Source organism: Poecilia latipinna, unplaced genomic scaffold (genome assembly GCF_001443285.1).
Source record: "Poecilia latipinna isolate Pla-1442-1.1 unplaced genomic scaffold, P_latipinna-1.0 Scaffold948, whole genome shotgun sequence".
In the NCBI taxonomy this organism is placed as follows: domain Eukaryota; kingdom Metazoa; phylum Chordata; class Actinopteri; order Cyprinodontiformes; family Poeciliidae; genus Poecilia; species Poecilia latipinna.
In genome coordinates, this window is record NW_015113564.1 from 182,955 (window position 1) to 204,427 (window position 21,473).

The following is a 21,473-nucleotide window of genomic DNA, read 5'->3' on the forward strand; positions in this document are numbered from 1 at the left end:
AGGTTTTGGGGGGCCCCCGAGGCCCCCCCTTTAAAAAATTTTTTGGGGGGCCCCCCTTAAAAAAAAAAAAAAAAAAAAAAAAAAAAAAAAAAAAAAAAGTACACAGCAGTCAATATTCCAAGAAACTACTCGTTATTACTATGTCATCACAATTATTTTCATGCAAGACGCAACATGTAGCATTGCAGACTCCGCGATCGTAATGTGACTTATTTTGCAATTACAAAGTTCCAGGTGAAAGCATTGTTTTGATGATTTTCGACCTCAATGGGTCTTTCAAGCGAATTTTCAATTAAGTCATACAGCAGCTGGATTTTTTTTCCCGCAAGTAAAATTTGTGCGCAAACTGTGACAGCATGGTACGGTAAGAAAAAAAAAAAAAAAAAAAAAAAAAAAAAAAAAAAAAACTCAAGGCTGGCGCACTGCTGTGTTAGAAAACCGCAACAAAAACACGCATCGGTGTGATTTCTTCCAGCTCAAACTTCCAACACAGTAGCAACTTAAACGACTTCAGCTACACTTGCTGACTAGAAGGACATCGCAAAGCTCGATGTACTCTACCTTTACTGCTTCTGATCCGGGCGCGTGTACTCCTGTTGGCTCGAATAATTTCAGAAAGTTCCTTTTCAGTTTAATCCTCGCCGGACTTCACGTGCAGAGAACCATATCCCTCCGAACCACCTTTAGGTCCATAGCCGGTTCACGCAGAGCTCTCCTGCTCCTCTCACACCGAGCCAATTCTCTCCTACAAGCACCTACACGTAAACTGAGCCCTTCAGCTGTGACATCACGAGTCCCTATGGCAACCCTGACTCCACCTCGGTCCGGAGCTGATCCTACCTGTCTGACTTCTTCCGACTCGGAGTATTCTCCTCCCTTTATTTTAATTTTAGTAAACCACACGTGTATATTTATCTATATCTGGTTGAGGGGAAAGCTCTGACTAGACTCAGATAGATGTAAACAAATGGGCTGGTGATGTCCTATTATCTTCATGGGCTGCAGATTTGCATATGTCAAAGTGCATGATGTTGATGTGGAAGGAGGTTTCACTGTGCATGTAAAGGCTGCCTGACAAAACCCCTCTTGGACAATGCTTTGCAACCTCGCCTGGAGCTACCCCATGACTCAGTGCCTATCTTACCATTACCTGAATTGTTTTGGCTACAGACCCTCTGTTTGCTCATCCTTTTTGTGTCCTCTGACCCAAAGCAAACATGCAGAAAATGACCAGGTGAGGTGAAATGTTCACCTTGATTCTAGCCCAGATGCATCAGAGTGTTGAAAGACACGGCACAACTCTATAACCTCTAAAACCTCAGAAACAACACTGGGAAACATACATTGTCCATCACTGTGTCACTTAGAGTATATCAGTGTGCCTGAAGCTGAAGTCAAATAAGGTGATTAAAGCAGGAGCATGTAAGGCCAATTTGAACTGTTGTTATTTGCATGTTTTCTGCTATACTTCATAACACTCTTTCACCACAGATGTGGGAGGGAACAATGACAGGCAGATTTATTGGATGCACCTCGAATATTCCCCGCAGCAAAAAGGAGGAAGGAAATAGTTTTGAAATTCATTGCCGTCTACAAAGAAAAGTAATCAGCATAATTTAAAACTAAACAAAAGCCCTTTACACAGCTGTTATTTTCACAAATTCAGACATGGACATGTTTCTTACCTCTCCCAGAAAAGATGAGTAAAGACATTTAAAATAAATACAACTTTCTTGGCTGTAGCATAAAAATACCACAAAAATGTCAGTGCATTTATTCAGCAGGAGGAAAAAAAACAAACAAACAAACAAACAAAAAAAAACACATTAAAAATTTTTATTTTTAATAAAATCACCAGAGGCAAAATAGTCAGAATCCATGGCAAACTATTTAAAACTAAACACAAATTAAGCATTTAGAACATTTGGAAGCATTTACTTCTCTCAGTTTCCTTGATGCATAAATATGACATGATACTGCAAAGAAAAACAAATGAGGAACTAGGCTTGTCATCAGTCTGCATGAAGAGCAGGAAGAAGGTACAAAAATCTCCAAACTTCACTGGGCAGCAGCGTAGAGTGGCATCTTAAGGCCACAAGTCTTCATAAAGACCATTAGATGCCATCCGTATGTCAATCCTTTGCTTAGGAGACATGCCAGAAGAGAACCCCATGAGTCCTACCATCACAAACAAGTAGATTTGACAAAAGCTACAGAAGTTTAACTAGAATAGCATCTCCGGTGATCAGGCCAGGGTAAATATGAACTTTTTTGACAACAAACATCACAGATAGGTTAACCATGAAGCATAATGGAAAAAACATGTCATAGCAAATGTTCAGTGTGGGGCTGGAAGAATTTCTCTTCCAAAGAGGAAACTTGAGAGAGCGCATGAAACTCTTTGAAATATAATGGCATTTAAATGACATATATGGTGGATTGTGGTTTCAAAATCCGTCTTCTCCCATAGTCATGCCCATCCTCAGACCTAAATTAAATAAAAATAAAATACAGTTTCATCTAAATGATTCAGCTAAACCTGCGGTGCCTTTTTCCATCTATGGTTTTGTTTTTGGTTTGTTTTTCATTTTTATTGCAAATATTAAGTTATTGTATGTTTTCTATTTCAGGATGTAAATAATTTCTTCCATGCTTCCCCTGTTTTTAAAGCTTGGTGGGAACAAAACTATCAAGTGGGGTTTCCTTTAGCTTAGGTCACATCAGGCATTATGTCTAATGTCTGGTTTCACTGCAGCTGTCCCAGATCTATTTGCCAACAAAAGACAGGGCTTAACTTAACCACAGCTAAGGCAGATATGGGCACCAAACCTGCAAGAGGTTCTAATGGTCACTAACCCTGCTCAAAGCTTAATGTATCACACAATTTAGCAACTTCAGATTTTGACTTCACCATCCGCTGAAACAGCTGTGCGCTGACTAATACATACAGAAAATAACTAAGAAACAGTTACAATCTTCCACATATTGCAGACAACGTCTGAGTTACTTTGTATTTACAAAGAGAGACAGTTAAGCCATTGTTAAGTCTTACTGTGTCTTGCAAATGTATTCATATGGTCTTATCTTCAAAATCCAAGCTGCATTTATGTTTAACCTTACAGGAGGATAGGAGACAAACATATAGCCAGAGCTCAAGTGAGGATGTGCTTCAAGACTTTAAAGAATTCTAGGCTTTTAACAAGAAAGAACTGGCAAAAGTTTCAGCATTTAGTTGTCGAAAGCTAGTGTATCATTTACCTTCTTCTTAGTTATGCATAAAATCCGAATAAAATGGATTGTTGTCACATGAGAAAATATGAAAATGTTCAAGAGGCATGCCTACTTTTGCCAGTCACTGAAAATACCTGCTTGTTTTTGCTTAAATACAATTCCAAAGCATTGTTTAGTGTAAAAGGAGATTGTTTGCATAAATCATACACATTACATAAATTAACTCCTGTTTCTGCTGGAGTTAATTTAAACCTTCTTAAACCCACTGACCTGCTCTCTCAGCCGCTCCTGATGGCCCATGATTGCTGAGGCATGATGGGGGTATTTCTGCTTCAGGTGCTCCAGGAAGGCCTCCCTCTTCTTGTCCATATCTGATGGCTGCATGGCCAGGATCTCTTTGGAGCTGCGGGCCCCACCTAATGTGTGCCTTCGAGGGACAGTGCGGTTGCCTTTGGCATCCCCTCTTGTCAAAGCTGTCCCATTGGGAGACGCCTGCCTGCGGCTTACATGTTCAGTGTCCTCTGCGGAGGTCACCTTCAGGTTGCTTTTGCTTTGTTCTGAGATAGCAAAGGGAGACAGAGAGACAAGGAGTCAAAACTCTGAACAATTGCTATTTTAATCAATCCCACCTGCAAGTAGAATCCTAATTTGTAATGTCTCCTGTCGAAGTCTGAACCCACAAATCCAGGATAAACAACTATTTTGTAGAATTTTAAAACAGGTAGTTCACGTCACTGTAACCAAGGTAATATTTCATTGGGTCTATTTTTGGCTGAAATAGTTAATGAACAGCGTTTATGCATACTTGTTCAATTGCTTCTCCACAAAAAAAAACAAAGAAAACAAAACACATTCATACTGAGACACACATTCGCACACTTATTTGCAGATCAGGAGTTCAGTGTCTTGCTTGAGGATACTTTGACAAGTTGTGTAAAGGAGTTTGAAAACCAACAGTCTTCGAACTACCAGACTAATTTATACAAAATCTGTTATAATTTAAGTTTGTTTTCACATATTAAAATCAATCTGGGACTGGAAAGCTGTCATAATGCCTTGGGAAATATGTCAGAGGGTAGAAATGCAATATCTTGAAATTATCTGCTTTCGTGTTTTATAGGCAGGTACAATCTGTACCTTTTAGAGGGTAAAATAAAGCACCTCTTGCAGAGTTCAGCCCATGAACAGTTGAATGAATAATTTCCAGAGAGTTGCCACAGTTTTTGCCTGTAAAAGCTTAAAAGCACACAGTGTACCGCAAATGCGGGAAAGACTTATTTTTTTTCTAACCTTACCCTCTCAGAAACTTTGGGGCTGAGACTGAGGTAACCTTGCTGTAGGTTTACCAGCTGCAGTATCTACGCACCTACTAATAACTGAAGTATGCCAGGACTGAAGAAGCCTTTGAGACGAGATGTGAAATATTCTCACGACACACAAATAAAATCCAGAAGACTTATCTAAGCACTGGAAGACGGAGGATCTATCCATAGGACTGCAGCTTTCACATTTTTGTTTGTGCTGTCTGCTTTGTTTTCACCTATGATTTTTTTTTCTTTTTACAAAAGCAAGTATAATTTTGAAAAAAACAAACAAAAAAAAACAAAAAAAAAAACTAAGTGGTCTTGCGTCATCCACCCAAACCTCCACCCTGCTCATGTCACAGCATGTCTCATGTACTCCAATACTATTTTTAACTCCCAAAACAGTTTCCCCACTGCTAACAAAATTACACTCAGCAGAAAGAAAACACTCAAATACTGTGAAAGATGTGAAATAATTTGTGGGAGGCATATCAAAAAGTTAATTACCTTCCCTAAGTGAGCAATCTTTAGGTTCATCAACAATTCCTTCTTCCATTGCTCTATGAAATCAACCTTTAAAAAAAAAAAAAAAAAAAGAAGTCCAAGCTGGAAGGACCAACTCTCGGCAGGCTTACAGATTCCAAATGCAGCTCACGTGGAAAAAAAAAAGGGGGCCTGAGATAGGCCCTGCCCCTCTGCCCCAGGATAGACGAGTGGGGATTTAGAAAGTCAACTGCATTCCAGGACACAGAGCGACCAGACCCTCACCCCTCCGGCTAAAGGCTCTACTGCTGCTTTGGAACAATCACAGACTGAACGCAAAATAGAAAAAAAAGAAACAAAACCCAACAGATACAGAGCAGAAACTATCATCACCATGTACTAAGAGCCTAACAGGTGTCAGGTTGACTGACACACATAAACCCTCACGTGTTTGCTTGCAATCTGTTCTTGATCAGGATTCTGTCTGCAGGCTGTGTCTCATTACGTTTTCTGTCTACATTGAGGGGGGCCCACCAGATGCTAGAACGCATCCCAATGTGTCAAAACCTGAACACATCGCAAACTGCCCTCAGCATATGCAGTCGGCTATTATCTAATCAACTCATTCGAAATATGGGACAGAAAAAGACACATGCCAGTCCAGTTGACAATGTTGTCTTCAACTGACACAAACTGTTACCTACACTTTATTGCTCTTAACAGAAAAGATCTGCATCTGTTTGCAAATCGGTTTCTCTGCAGCTGCTGGTGTAAGGTGACCCAGTCTGAATGTACCAGCAGAAGGAACAAAGTAATGTAGTTTTATCAACAAAACGTGATAGGATCAATGAGCCAGTTTGTGGCTTGTGTAATCGAAACTTCTGGGGTGAATGAGTGAAAAGAACCCACAATGCAGCAGCTGACCTGTAATGTCAACCACATGAGGACGAGCTTGCCTCTTTCATCCACCCACATGCTTGGGCACTTGCTCACAACGGGCTGAGAATTAGCAGGCCACAGGGGGGTAGTGTCATTTGGTTATACTGCGGAGCTGATGCAATGCTGATGAGGTCCAATGTACTCTGTATTCATTATTTGTAGAAATACTTAAATTTCTACCTCACTATGATAATATTAAACTATGTCCCTGGCTGCAAGCTTTAACACAGTCCTTACATAACCTTATTCATATAAATCTTGCTCTTTTATGCAAATCATGACCTTCATGATTTGCATAAAACTGACCTAAAATACATTTCACAGTCTGTAAATCAGTTAAATGGAGCCCCGGAAAACTAATTGTATAAAAATGCAATATCTAGTCATCTGGGTGTTGCGAAAATAAACCTTTAATAGACTCCCTACCAACACAGGGTTTGTCTGAAATTTTTTTTGCTGCTTTTAGCGTCTAATTAACCAGCGTGTACACAGGTTTTATTGTTCTTTTTTGCTGACAGGCAGTTTTCCTAAGAATTTTATGATTGACAATGACAATTAAATTAGCACATTTTCAAATAAGTATATGGGGTAGTTCTAATGACAGGAGAACTGACTGGAACGTATTTTGTATGGTCTCATTTGTGACCAGAGGATTTGAAAAATGAATGTTATTAAACTGGGAAAGAGTTATTTTGGAGTTATATCTTAAAGTTACTCCCCCAAAAATTCTTTGATTTCAAAGCAGTGCTAGTGTTTAACTCCTCAGTCATGACAATGACAAACACATCATCCCAAACCAACAGGTCAGTCTTTCCAAAACCAAACCTATAATCAAAGCAGTTCCCCCAAACCAACAATTACAACCTTACGTCCCAACCACCTGCGTGGCTGCACTTTTCACTGTCAGCATTCCAGACCACAAAGGGAAGGAAAGACATCCTCCTTTTAGGGTATCACAAGAGACCTGGAAGTGAATTATGTCAAGCTGTAGTGGCTCAAGAATGTGATTCTCTTCTGCCCAGCTGCCACCGTTGAGTAAATGATGGCCCTCTCAGTTGAAAGACAACATGGGGCACTTGCTCAATGAACAGCAGGGCAGTCCTTCTGTTTGCAGTGACTTTCTGTCTGTCACTTATTTATGGAGGAATGCTTCAGCGTGCACATGCCCACTCTCCCCTGCTATTACTGTCCCATAACTATCCAGTTGGATACAAAGATCTGTTGTGTGCAATAAAAGCAGGGCTCACATGGCAATACCCTGAAGCCATGAAACCAATAACGGTTCTCTTGCTATAATTACAGCGTTTATTATGTGTAAGTAATCAGAGATGGGATAACCTCACAAGGAGCTGTATCACCAACACAAAGTAAGGAATTGCAATAATCAACATTGACATATGAAAATAACGAATATTATAATTCATTATTATATTCTTTTTGGTTTGTTTGATATGTTGTTTTTTTACTGCCTTATATTTTTATCTTGTGTAAATCACTTTGTGTTACCCTCATCAAAATGGCTCTGTAAATAAAGATAGATATAGGAAATGATTGCAGAACATATCTAAGCTGATGGAAAGTACGACCTTCATCAGTATTTTAATTGGTCTCTCTTGGAAATGTAATTTTGAGTGACAAAAGTTGATTCTACGATGGAAAAAGTCTGTGAGGAGACGAGGCATGGAGGGATTTAAAGTTTCCAAACACACTAAACACATCAATTTCCAAGTACCAGAAAACTACCTTTGTGGAAAAAGCATACCGCTTTGCTGTGGTCCGGATCTTGTTTGTTCTGCCACAGCAGTTGGATAATATATTCTATCTATGGAACCAAGATTAAAAAAATAAAGCATAAAAGCGAGAAATTTCCCAGCATTTGGGCATTGCATGACCATTCATTATGAGAACCCCAAAATGAAGGAACATGAAGGAACATTCAGGTTCCTTCAAGACCTGAATGAATTCATTGCTAATGCTGATACATGCATTGGGTGTTATCAGTCATATTTTGACATGTTGGTTTTAGTTGAGTTGTTAGATTTAACGTGAACTATTAAATGACTTGATCATTCAGTCAAGTCAGTGTTTTGTGGAACTCCACTTACCATTAGAAAGTTTCAAGAAATTTCACATGAAATTTTACATGGAAGACTTGCAAAACCAATGTAAAAATAATTTTAAGTTAGATTTATAATTTAATCCTAAATGTATAGTTGCATATAACTTTGAATACATTTTCCGACTTTTATGAATATCCTCTCTTGGTCCTCTTCTTAAGACAACCTGAGACCACCGTATTCTATGCTCTTCATTTGTTTACATGCACTTTCCTCTGCCCAAACTGTCTGCACATTGAAGCTGTGAGAATAAATAAGCTTACATTACAAATATGAGTAACATGTTTCCAAGAATGCAGCTTCATAAGGCAATGCTGCTCTGTCGCATATTTCAAAGTCACTCAACACATTCCTACCCTAAAAATCCACTGACGGAAATATCTTTCTTCCGATCAAGGTATTGGCTTTCCTTTTTTGAAGCACAAGGTATGAAAGTAAAATTCTCAGACATATACACATTTCACACATTGAGTTTTAACCTTTGTATACAACTGCTTATTTAAAAGGGAAAATAAATACCTCATATAATAATTAAGAAGAATTTCACTACTAGTACACCCCTTAAAGCCCAATAGCAACAAAACAATCCAACAATCATATGACTTGTGTTTTTGATAAGAATTCATCTTTCAAATAAATAAATGAGGCCCACGTTCATATATCAGCATTAAGTCAACAAGTCTGAAAATGGCCTTACTGTGTTTTAGTAATATCTTTCAGGTAAGTTTCCTTTATTAAACTCACATAATTCTGAAATGTTGTTTTATGATTATGTCTGTTCATTTATTTTGTCTATGCTTAAGTGGTCTGCTGAGTCACAAATTAATTAAAAATCCATATGCTGCTATAAATATGTCCCTGTTCTGAACTATTTAAAAGGATAGATCAGAATTTTTTAAAATGAGATTATGTTAAAAAGGTATAAGCAGGTAAAATCTAACATGTGGTGGATTATAGTATCTGGCATCTTTATTTGGCACACGTTCGGAGTAGTTGGTGCCTGGGGCTGAAGCTAATGGTAGTCAGAGAGGGGCCAAGATCAAAGCAGACTTCTGCCATTGTGCGTTCTGCACTGGGTGGTTATTTACAGAGAAGCAGATGATTATTTCTAGGATGACAATGCACTACTGATAACCTTCTTTTGTGAAACACGTACTAAGATTGTAACGTCATTACGTCATTGTCTGCAGGAAAAACATGTTGATGAATTAGCATTCTTTTAAACTTCTGTAATAACTTTATTTTTTTATACCTTGTTACATTTTTTTGACCAGAATTGCTTTAGACACTCGCTACTTCAAAACATATTTGACACAGGAAGATCCGTGGTGGCCTCCAATCTCTGATGTGTAATAATCATTGGCTTCTCTGTAAATAAGCACTGAACGCAAATATTGCAATGGTTTAGAGGAGCTATGAACTTTTTGAGCTTGGGGTTGTTAAGGATGGAGGAAGTCTGCTTTAGACTTGATCCTTCAAACCCAAGTAATCTGGATTCATACAACATGAAAGCACAGACAGAATGACTTACTGCAAATAGGCCACTACCTGTTATAACCATTTATCATAACTTCACTTCAGAAATTATGAATCATCCCTTTAACTAAGATCACAAAGACATCTAAATCTAAAACTTACAAACTAATCTCTGTGGGACATACTGTCACTGCAGCTATTATTCAAGTTAAGATATGTGCTTTATCAGTGTGAGTGTGTGTAATCAGATACACAAGACTTTCCAGACTTTCTGCCTTGACATACCCGCATTAACAGGAAGGCACAGGGGCAAAAGATGAGCCAGAGACACATGGTGTGTATTTACTTGAGCATCAGCATAAGGGAGTAATGAGTGACTATTATACCAAAGCAGCTCCAAAGGAGGGTGTGGGCTACTTAAAGACAAAAAAAATGGGTACAGAAGAAATACCAAGTGTTAAATGAGGCTATTGGCAGCAGTAATTGATTTTTTTGTCTGTTTACTGCCTCCTGGCGAAGCTCCTTTGAGAGGCTGACAGGTGTAAATCTTTAAATGGAGTGCAAAGTTTACATCCTTACTGAATAGACAATGTCATTAAAACTATATATGTGCAGCCAGTCATAAAGAGATGTTCTATATTCCTTGTAGAAGTCAATATTACATCAGACAAGTGTAACGTCGCTCGTTGTGCTTTTGGAGATCATTCACTGTCCTCCCCCTCAGTCTTCCTCCCGCATTGTTCAGCCAGCAAAATAAACAAGCAGAGAGGAGGAAAGAGATGAGCTGTGCAACTTTTGCTTTAGACGTTCAGAGGCCAACCAGATCTCCACCCATCAGCAAAAATGATAAATAAAAGCTCCTGTCTATTTGTGACCTAATAAATCCACAATATTGTTTAACCTGTTGAGCCATCTCTACCAAACAAAAAGTAGCTCCGTTTACAAAGATCTGCCTCTTCCCTCCCCACCAGGGGGTGCTGTTGAACCCCCCCCCACCCCACCACCCATTTCCACTTATGCAATGTTTTGTTGTCAAAATATGTGTGTATGTGAAACAAAGCATCTGTTCCAAACATCAGGCCAGAAACAAGCTGTTAATATTTCTTCTGTCATTTATTAATTAAAACACTAAGGGCTTCTTACCAGACTGGTGTGTCTGTTGCTGTGCTTTTTGCGTTAGCTGTGACTTTGTGCGTGACTGCCAGTAATCTCCAGCAGTGTGTGCACTTCATTAACTCATAGGCCAGAGTAGATGTAAGCCAATCCAGCCGTCGGCTCAGATGTCGGCTAGTTTCCCTTGACAACGTTCGCTGGGGCAACAGCGGAGTTCTGAGGGAGGGGTAAAGCGACGCTACGGACAGCTGTGACTGAGAGGACATCAACCGAGGAGCCGGGGGGGAGGAGGAATTTTCTCCCTCTCCGACTGTGTCTCTAAAAACTAACTGCAGAATCAGGCTCACTCTGGCTTCACCGCTTTAATCACCAAAGGGAATTTGGTCTCTTGCTGGATAAAAGATAGGAAGTGCTCTGGATACAGTTAATTTAGTCATAACATATACCCAGTGTGAATAACCAGTTTAACATCCAACCAAGTGTAGCACGGCTGCATATCAACTAGTGGTTCTTTGGTCATGTGGAGAAAAACAAATAGGAAACAAATGGTAAGAAAACAAACACTGTAGATTACACTAACAGAAAATATATCCACACGTCTTGAGCCGTTTCACATTTTAATCAAAACTGCTTCATGAGCCAGATTGCCCCCCCCCAGACATAAATCTAATTAAGAATCCACAACAAGACATTTTCTGAGCTATTTTGCAAAAATAAATGCACACAAATGTTGTCTTCAAATGTGCAGCTCTAACAGAAAGAGAACCTATAAAAAAAGTGTAATTCCTTTAAAAGGTAAGTATTGAAAAATGGCGACAGAATACAAATGCATGCTATGGTTTTCTGATTCTCATTTGTAAAACAAATGTGGAAAACCACTTCCCAATATGCACTGCTTTGTGTTAGTAATTCACAAAAAACCCCAGTAATATGCATTGAAGTTTGATGTTACCTTTACACAACGTTTAGGGACATGACAACTTTTACATTATATTATATGGCTAAAGTAAATATGTCATTGCATATTTTTTTTATCAGATGGCACTCATTTTATCAATATAAACCCCTTCCATCTTTCTATGGAAGATTGTTTCACAGATATTGACATTTCTAACAAAACATGACTATTGAGGTTTGTTTATTTTAAATTCATCAGAATTTAAAGGAGAACTACCAGATATTCGAAAACTCCTGACTGATAGTATCACACTATATGTGCCTATGGAGTAATGCAAGATAACAGTCTGCCTCTTTCTTACTAAGAAATGCAATTGCACAAACTGAGATGACAAAAGGTAAAACTCAGGCTTTTCAGTATGTGTGAGTGTGTATGAGTTGATAACATATCTAAGATCTGTTTTGGCAAGTTTCTATGTCAACTGACACGGTGGACATGAACACACAAGAAAACACAAAGCGTACAGAAAAGATTTGGATGGTGCCCAGACACAGATGGTTTTTAGGTGATATGAAGCTTAAAATTATGTTGTTTTTTTCTTTTAGAAGTCAGTTGGCTTAGTGAACATAGCCATCACAACCACACACAAAAAAAAAAAAAATGCATGATGCTACTTGCTTAGAGCTGAAGTGGTTCAAAGTTTTGGAATAAATCATTCATTTGAAATTTAGATGCAGCCGGGGAGACTTTAGGACAAAAGATGTGTTATAATTGCAGGCCTATGCAAATGACTGAAATGTTTTCATCTGCAGGAAGTTAACTACGTATTCATCCTGCACAACCCCTCCATTTAAATATCTCTTTTAATATGCCGGCTTTCTCACAAGTTTGTTAAAAAGTGATTGCGTTGCAATTGACTCTCTCCCTCCCAGTGATAAGCAGCTTAAGACCCAGACTTTGCAGCCAGTCAATCATGTGTCGCTCACTTTTCTTGCTGCACCTCATATCTCGCCCGCTTCGTTCTGCCCTGCATGCAAGCCAAAAGTAATCAGCTGTAGCGGTTATTACCAACTGACGAGTCAAGTATGCAAAACCACAATTCAGTGTTTGTTCAACCAGAAGATTCACATTGTGGCATTCTGTTTTAAACGGTACTGTCCCCCGTCAGCTCTGAGCTTCTTTATATTCAGTGACGAGATAAATCAGGTCCAGTTCTGTGCGTTTGAGGGTAGCAGATGAAGCTGAGTGTCTGCACGAGGCCCTGCTTGAGGGAGGTGAGTGCTGCCTGAGCTGATAAGTGATGCAGGTGGTGGGAGATGAAATAGGGCCCCGTGAAGGGGATGGGGGATCCACTCCTGAGAACACTGGTGCCTCTGTCCCAGTCTTTATCTGTGAAATCCTCTGTGTGCTTCTGACTGTGTATTCCCACATTAATGTATATGTGTGTGCCATTCAATGAGCTGGGTGGATTGTGTCCAAGCGTACAAGTCCGAGGAGCAGACAGGGGGGGTTCCACTGGGAGGTTTTTGAATGTGGACCAGTTCAGTTGGAGCTGTTCTGAAGAACAGTGGAAATTTGGATGAACTGCAATGTAGCAGGGTTTATGTTTCCCATAAAGGAGCTGGAAGCATGGACTTTCTAATGAGATCATCAGAATGCAGGTGATTATTTCTAAGGGGATATTAGGAAAGAAACAGAAGCTTTACTGTTGTGCAGATGTGAAAAGCAAAAAAATGTTACAGCTTTCCCATGGCAGAGGCTGACAAAGAGCGACTTTCTGCAAATGTTAATAGTTATACCATGTTGGGGCCACAATACAAAAGCTTTAATCAGGTCGTGGGAAAATGAATCAGAGGAGAAAGCGCACAATATGACAGATTGTTTTTTTTTTTTTATTTTATTTTTAACAAATCTCAATAGAAAGTTCTTCCAGATCTTTCTGCGCTCTGATCAGGAACTTGTACCTTTAACCTAATTTGACACTAAATTAAATCACACAGCTAACTCAGTCACAGGGTACAATGTAGGTCTTAGTAGCAACAGACTAAGTTAATTATTACAGCGAGATATCAAATTATTTCTTTTTAAAGCTGCCTTAATAAGAAAATAGCTGTGGAATTCAGATAAAAAATGGGATGAAAAAATTATTAGACAATATGTGTTAGACCTCCTTATCTCCTTCTCAAAAATGGACACAGAAGTCATTGTAGGACCTGTTTCACGAAACAGTGTATGAACTTGCTAAACTCAGTATCTGGCCACTGGAAGAAAACAAAAATTACATAGCACACCCTTATTTTATTAATAGGTCATTTGTGGTCTTACCCACAAAATAGATGTATGGATAAATTAAAGATGGCAAAGAAGAGAAATTTCTTAAAGAGGGAAACTGACCACATTCCAACTGTGGTTTATGTCACACTGAAATACAAACATGACCTGGAACACTGTTCCTCGCAGGAATAATCTTTGAAAATGCCGTGTAATGTCTTATTTCATTGACATGCTTGTCCAACGTTTTAGAAGTGCTGGATGAGTTCCTGTATCCCTCCGACAGCCCTGGGACGCATATTAGTTCATCTCGCAGCACAGCACCAAATTAAGCTCATCTTTTCAGCTAAATATTTTGTGGAAACTGCATAGATAAATATATGCTGAGCAGCGATAGCAGAGTTCCTTCAGCTGATCAAAGGCAAGCCCATTTCCCCTTCAGGACTAAGAAGTAGAGTGGCACTGGCCAAGATGGCTGCTTTACTAAACATTTTGCCCACAACAAAGCCACAGAGACGAATGCCGAGACTTTTCTAAAATGACAGTTATGTTCCAGTAAAGGCCCTCACCCGCTTCCCATTTAGTATGATATGTTAACTTTGGACAGTTCTAAAAGGCATTTATGGCATTTTTAAAATAGTTTGTGTTCTTTCAACAGGGACAGGCAGAAAGCTGTTTCTTTATGAGTTATTGAATTAGTTAAACACTTTTTTTCCTTTGTAGTTATATTTAGATATCCTGCTCAAACTTTCAGGTCGGCTGCCGATGCATTTTGCCTAATGACAGTGGCGTTAGCAGAATGCGATAAAATCGGTTTAATCACGAATGTAAAAACAAGTAGACGGGGGGGAAAAGGCTGCAGGAAGAAAACTCATTTTCAAAGAAAAGCAACTGTTTCATCTCCGCAGCTGGCCAGACTGTAACAACCTTCAGGTTTTCTGATTGGCTATCAATGACATCATCCTCCAGGTCCAAACCTCCTTTCCAGCCCGACGATGTAATCAGTGCCGAAGCATCTCAGTGATGTAATGCAGGGAGGGCCATCATAAACGCTCGGGTAGCGCCCTCCTCTCCTTTTTCTCTTCCACCACCTAACTCTCATTTCTTCACATAATTCCTCCATCTTTTCACTGCACCCTCTCATCTCATCAGCTGGATTCAGATCAAATCGTTTCACAGTCTGTTTAATAGCACTCAAACGCAATAGGCCAAGAGCAAGTGAGAAGCTTCCGAAACAATCATCAAGACATGACAATTTGCAGATTTTAATGAATGCCAATGTCCTGTGGCTCTCATTAAAATATATATCAGAGACTGTGCCTTCTTTCCCCACTGCAGTGCAAACTGAGGTGGGCATTGAACAATTAAGCACTAAACTGCTCTGGATGAAGTGCTAAATATTACACTTGGTGTAATACCCAAACTTTTATTACAAATTCAACCTCTAAGTTACCAAAAGTGACACTTGAAGCAGATGCAAATATGTAATCTGAGATTTATGTCAGCTTGTTCCTTTATAATTTATTCAGACTATTTCATCCGTTTTTTGGCAAGACCTACACATGTTTTTTTTTTTTTTTTTAATCACAGTTTGTTGGTGTATGTGTGTGTGTGTGTTTGTGTGTGTGCGTATATGTGTCCTCGGCAAACATCCAGAGCTCAAGCGGATTAGAGAGGGTACTCTGCCCTGATCAAAGCGCCGCAGAATCCAGCTTACTGGGACAAACTGTGCAACAAATAACCCACGCAGAGGCGAAAGCATGCAGGCCAAAGGCAGACAGTTCGCCAACTTTAATGAAGAATCGCTCTTGAGCAGCAACAGTTGGAAGCATTAGCAGACCTTTCTTACAATTTGAGGAACCCCAGCCAGAGGGAAACAAAAAAGAAAGATGGAAGTCGGGGCAGGGACATTCAAAGTGCTGCCGTCAAGTGCAAAGCGTGCAGCTGTCAGCTGCTCCATAGAAACTCAAACTGTTAATGGAGACATATCAGGCCTTCTTTTTCAGACGTCGAGATCAGCCTCTCAGCCCCTGACATAATATCGGTAATGTGTTTGGTCAAAAGACAAGATGTTTACAGAACTAATGCCTTCTTTTGAAGCAAACTGAACCCCCATGCTAGACCAGCTATTAGGAAAAACTGGTAAACTCTTATAAGCTATTGTTGGTTGTTTTAAACCATCTTTTAGAATCATCAAGTGAGTTGATGAGTTGAGTTTGAACTGCTTAGATACAAACTTTATGCATCATATTTATACCATCATTTCTTCAAGTTTTTATTTTTTTTACCATTGAAAACTGTTGGTATCTTAGGATAAAAAGTTACCATTTTTTTTCCTAAATGTCAGCTTTTTGTATTGTTGTATCAAAAGACAAATATGAAAAAAATCAAAAATTATTTTCTTGAACCGAAAAAAAAAAAATGTGTATTTCTTCAAAATATCAAACTTGTGGTAAGAATTTGCAGCTAACAGTAAAGCTAAAGAATGCATTGCATATTCAAAGTTTAAATTTGTTAAAAGGTGGTAATACATATTTTCTTGGCACCTAGTTTCATTTTGGAGCACACTCAAGTTTCTACATTGTCTTCAGTTGCTGTGAAAATCCTACAAATATCAAAATTAACTCAAAAGAAATTTGAACTCACATCACGCCTCGGAATTGGCCTCTGTCCCTTTAAGAAACTGCAACCATTTCCAATATTCATCTTCGGTGTGTCATCACAACAATGCTTCTTCATGATGCGATTTACAACCCCTCATAAAAATCTTGTAGTTTGCACATGATGAGCAGGTGTGCAGTTTCACCAGGTACTAATTGCTGCTGCCGCTAGTCTGGTGGGGCTTGTGTGGAGGAGGTTCAGGGGACAGGTGGTCTGTCAGCCGCTGGGAACCAAAGCGCCAAGTAGGAGCTTTGGTTAAATAGGCGGCACTTTGTATGGCACTCCCAAATGGCTGCCACATTTTGCTGCTATAAACTAGAACTACTGACTGAAGCACATAGCAACACTAACGAACCTAAAGAGAGTTTTTCAATTTGGCAATGATTACTCGTCTAAGCACAATAAAAACACATTTCAGATATAATTTACGTTTGTAGTCAAAATGCAGACTTTCCCCATTCAAACAGATTGTTTTTTGAACAAACATCAAAAACAAGTACACGATTTTACTGTTGTCCTTTACCAAAATAGGGGGTGGGGGGAAATCCCACCACATTACATTTTTTATGATCGTTTACCTAATTAAAGCTAAAAACAAGTGGTAAAATAAATAAATCATGCCTGCTGCAACTCTTCTTCCCTGTGCAGATAAAGTAATTTAAAGATCCTTAACTTCTTAACTACATCATGGGTATTACTCGGCTCTAAGGAGAAGTGCGTCAACATCAAGTCATGCATAATAGATGCCCACTCTGTTAATTCAGTTGAAGATAGTGACTGTAATTAAGTAATTCTCCAGTTGTACAGAGAGCCCTCCGTCAAAATGTCTGAGCTGAGCTTTTGGAGGCCAAATGAGTTGTGGCTAATAATAAAAACCCTCAGCAGGGCTTGCTTCTGTGAAAGACAGTGCAAGACAAGAGGACATCGGGTGATTTCCAAAGTGAGTCTAACTGCAGTTACAGTATGCAAGCAAGGCATATGGTGCTATTTTCCACATTCTGCCAGCTCAAAGGAAAGTTAAAAAAGCTGGCAATCCGCTGGTTGGAGAGCATGCACGCCATATTTAAACACAGATGCAGGGAGAAAGTTGAAACAACACCGTAGTCCTTTCTTCAGCTTCGTTTTGCACCCACTGAGATAGTTTTGTGATGTCTGTGTGGCTAACCACAGTTATTGACGAGTTGATGGTTTTAGCATGTGCCCACCAGACCATTGGCTCCAGGGGTCTTACATCTTGGAAAGTTGAATGAAGCGGGGCATTGTTGTCGCACTGCTGGGAAGGATACACTCTCCTGTGAAAGGAAAACCCTACAGGAAGGAAACGTTGAAATAAAGCGCTAAGAAAAAGTGGCGAGGGACATAGCCGAGGCAACAATGTGAGTGCGTAAAATAGTGTGTGAAGTGGATGTTTCCACAATTTCTGTTTCTAAAAACAGATAAACGCAAGTCCTTATAAAGCGTTCTGCAGGCTTCATTTGAAGATTTAAAGGGAAAATGAGTAACTCTGCCTCATATTAAAGAAGCTATCAGCAAAATGAAAACCTTGACATAAATAGAAATATACAGGTAGATGTACTGTTAGAGTGGTTAAAGTAGATGGTTCAGGAAATTAGTGTAACATGAACCTGTGTTACCCAGAAATTTTATTTCAATCTTCTTGTAAAATATTTATGTCTCCCTAACGGATAAAGTTAGGGAAAACAAATAGACATTTGTTAGGACTGCCAACTGAATTCAGTGCTAAATGTAGATATTTAGCTTCAGAAACACACAAATGTTTTAGCTTAGCTTTAAGAAAACATTAGAAACTAGAAGTCTCCATGTCAGGCTCTAAACAGGAAGAATCTCTCCACAAAATCTCATTGTGGTTTATTGAAAAATGTACAAGAAATGTCAGTCATGGCTAAACTTTATGAGCAAACCAAATGTCAGGCAAGCGAGCTAAAGTTATGCTTGGCTAAACATTCCTAGGAAACATGTTTGTTCACAATGTGCTGCATTCAACATGTTTCACCAAAAATATCCTCAACTGCAGTTGGACTTAAAGCTGTCACACTTGTATAATCCAATTCAAATAAAGTCCTCAAAGATTATGGAGTCCATTCTGTGCAAAAATAGCAACTCTCTGAATACACACCTGCCATTACATTTAGCATATAACGGTTTTATTAGATACCAAGTATTAAACTGCTCTGCCGGGCGTCCTTCCAGTGTTTACGTGGTCCTGTCTATTTATCAGTCAAGGCAGGAAGCAGGATTTCCAAACAGACCACGTACAGACAGAGGACAGGTTTCCTCAAAATGTCCAAACTCCAGAACCCGATTAGCCACTGTTCCTAGAATATCCTGGCTTTAAAAAAAAAAAAAAAAAAACATCCTGCGTTTGTCACGGACTTACCAGAACTATTTCAGAGATTGGCGTTTTGTAATCTCAGGCATGCTTAAATAAGAGTTTAGGAGCCTTGAGGAGTAATTATACAATCATGTGTTAATAATTACTTATTAGTGGAAAATCAATTCAATCCATAGAAAGCATTTTTTTTTAAAAAGCACAAATCTGAAGGACAAGGGCAAGCCGCTGCAGGTTTTTAACAAGGCTGGAAGTCTCATCCATATTTATTGGGATTAGTCGGCCTTAATTCTCAAATTCAGCCATTTCTTAATTAATGCTTTGCGAGGATAACAAAACCTTCGGTGATGTATACTTTAAAAAAAAAAAAAAAAAAACTGTGGCATGTGGGCATATTTGTAAGTTGTTGATGGAGGCTAATTCAAATCTTTATCACATTTTAACCCTCTCAAACATGATTGTCATACATTTCCCTAAGGGTTCACCACAGCACTAGCTCAGTCATAAAGCTTTTGTTCATTTGTATACAAAGGTCGTCCATCACTGGCACAAGCAGACCCTGGTAGCCTTTACAGCAAGAGGCACCATGTCTGACCAAAAGCCTGAGAGACTTGATAAATGGGAGACACAGGGGTATTTATCTTGAAAGAAAAAAACCCCACAACAGGTTAACAGTATCAATGTCTTTTTTCAGTATTTTTTTTTATCATGTTACTTAACCTCATCCAAATTTTGCATCTGCGCCATAATAAACTTTTTTGCATTTTATTCAGATTTTATGTGGCAGAACAGCTCAAAGTACTGCATTATTGTCAAGTGGAAGGAAATGAATACACAGATTTCAATTTCTCTTTGCAAAGAGGTACCAGTGATACGAGATGTGCATTTGTATCCAGCTCCTTTTTTATTTTACTATGACACACCTAAATCACATCTAGTGCAACCAACAACCCGTGTATAATTTAATGTAGGTATAAATCTTGCGTCAGAGTTTTGTTTGAGAACACTAATAAACCACACAGCATCATGAAGACCAAGAAACATAGCTGACAGGTTAGGGACAAAGTTGTGAAGAAGTTTAAAGCAGCAACATATAACAAATAGTTCAAACTTCAAACATTTCATAAAGCACCGTTAAACCGATCATCTTTACGTCAACAAGAACATACCATCCCCATAGTGGGACATGGTGGTGATGGCACCATGCTGCGGGGTTACTGCTAATCAGTAGATATAGGGAAACTTGCCTGAGCTGATTAAAATGCTCTTCCGACACAAAAATCAAAGGGAAAATTTTCATTTTACCCAGTCAAAGTCTTCATTAGCTATCCTACACTATTTTCATTGTATAATCCTCATTTGAGCAAATCACACATCCCTGTCTCTAACAATGCTCAACAGAAAAGATTTTGTTGAGCATTGAGTATCTTTCTGTTGAGTATACATCTTATGTATTTATTTATACAAATACATGTTATGTATTTATACAAACTGCTTCTTTTCCAGTAACAAATGTCAGCACTCATTTCCCATCTTGTGTGGCTTAATATTGAGTTTATCAGTCAATAGTTTTCTGAATAAGTGCAAATACCAAACACAGTAAACCACTCATTAGCTAAACCGTATTTAGCAAAATATGGGAGCTAACTGCTGGCCAAACATAAAAATATTGGGAAAACTTTAGAGTAATATTGACTTAGATTAACAATGTGTTTTATAAAAAAGGGTGTGTCTGCCCTAATATTAGACTCTGTTTATGTGAGCAGAAGCCTACCAAAGCCTTTGAGATTTCCATTGTGTGGGCATGTTTAATCACATCCGTCTCTAACCATGCCTAGGACTGATAATGGATGTTATCTCAGAAGGCTTGATCAAGTTCAAGAACTCAATGTGTCGACAGCTGACTTGGGCCACACAGAAAGATGACGGTGCAGCCAGCTTAATGGAGAAACTTCTGGTCAGATCTCTCACAAAATTCCATAATAAATACAGATTTGTATCCCAACGACGTCTTCTGCTTCACTCACCACATGCCATTGGTGCAGGTGAGTAATCACAAATATCTATGCTCAATGAGAGCCATCAAACTCTGTTGTAGGTCAGATAAGATAACTGGCTCAAGTGCTTGATCTATGTCACAAATGGAAAATGCTTTGGCTGATCCGACATGTTAGTTCAGATTGGTATTAAAGCATTCAAATTCAATACTTGTTAGTTGTCTGATAATGTTAGACAACTTGAAGCATATGATCCAAAGCTAGAGTACCTCTCCTTATAAAAGCACTGCCAAAATCGCTGCGCCTCATATGCCAGCACTTAGAAAAACAGCACAGCTATATTACACTGGCAGCCAAAGCATTGCCTTACACTTAATAACAGTTTCCTGTGGTCTTGTAAAAAAAAGACAACTTGCTATATCAGCAAAGCACACATAAAATCTGTGAGACAGTTAAGTTCAGCCAAAATGCCAAAACTGGTGATGGATGATGAATTTTGGGAGCTCTCAAATGGGTGTAAGGGTGAAAGCTCGTTTGTCTTTTTGAGAGGAAAACTCATCTTCTGTCTTTTCATCGTGTTTCCCAGCAGGAAGACTGAGGCTGATGTACTCGCAGCTCAAACAGACACAACAA

The 21,473-nt window shown here is 39.0% G+C and overlaps 1 protein-coding gene across 21 annotated transcripts in view; it reads right to left on the bottom strand.

Annotated features, from left to right (window-relative positions):
- Positions 1–21,473, bottom strand: part of kiaa1217 (KIAA1217 ortholog) — a 104,238-nt gene that overhangs the window by 55,362 nt on the left and 27,403 nt on the right. For 20 of the 21 annotated variants that reach the window (XM_015049464.1, XM_015049462.1, XM_015049460.1 and 17 more), the window contains exon 2: positions 3,502–3,788. In XM_015049464.1, coding sequence (XP_014904950.1) covers positions 3,502–3,788 — 287 coding nt within the window. Of the gene's footprint in view, positions 1–3,501; positions 3,789–5,042; positions 5,155–21,473 lie in introns of those variants that run through there. The other variant, XM_015049463.1, reaches the window with a different exon arrangement.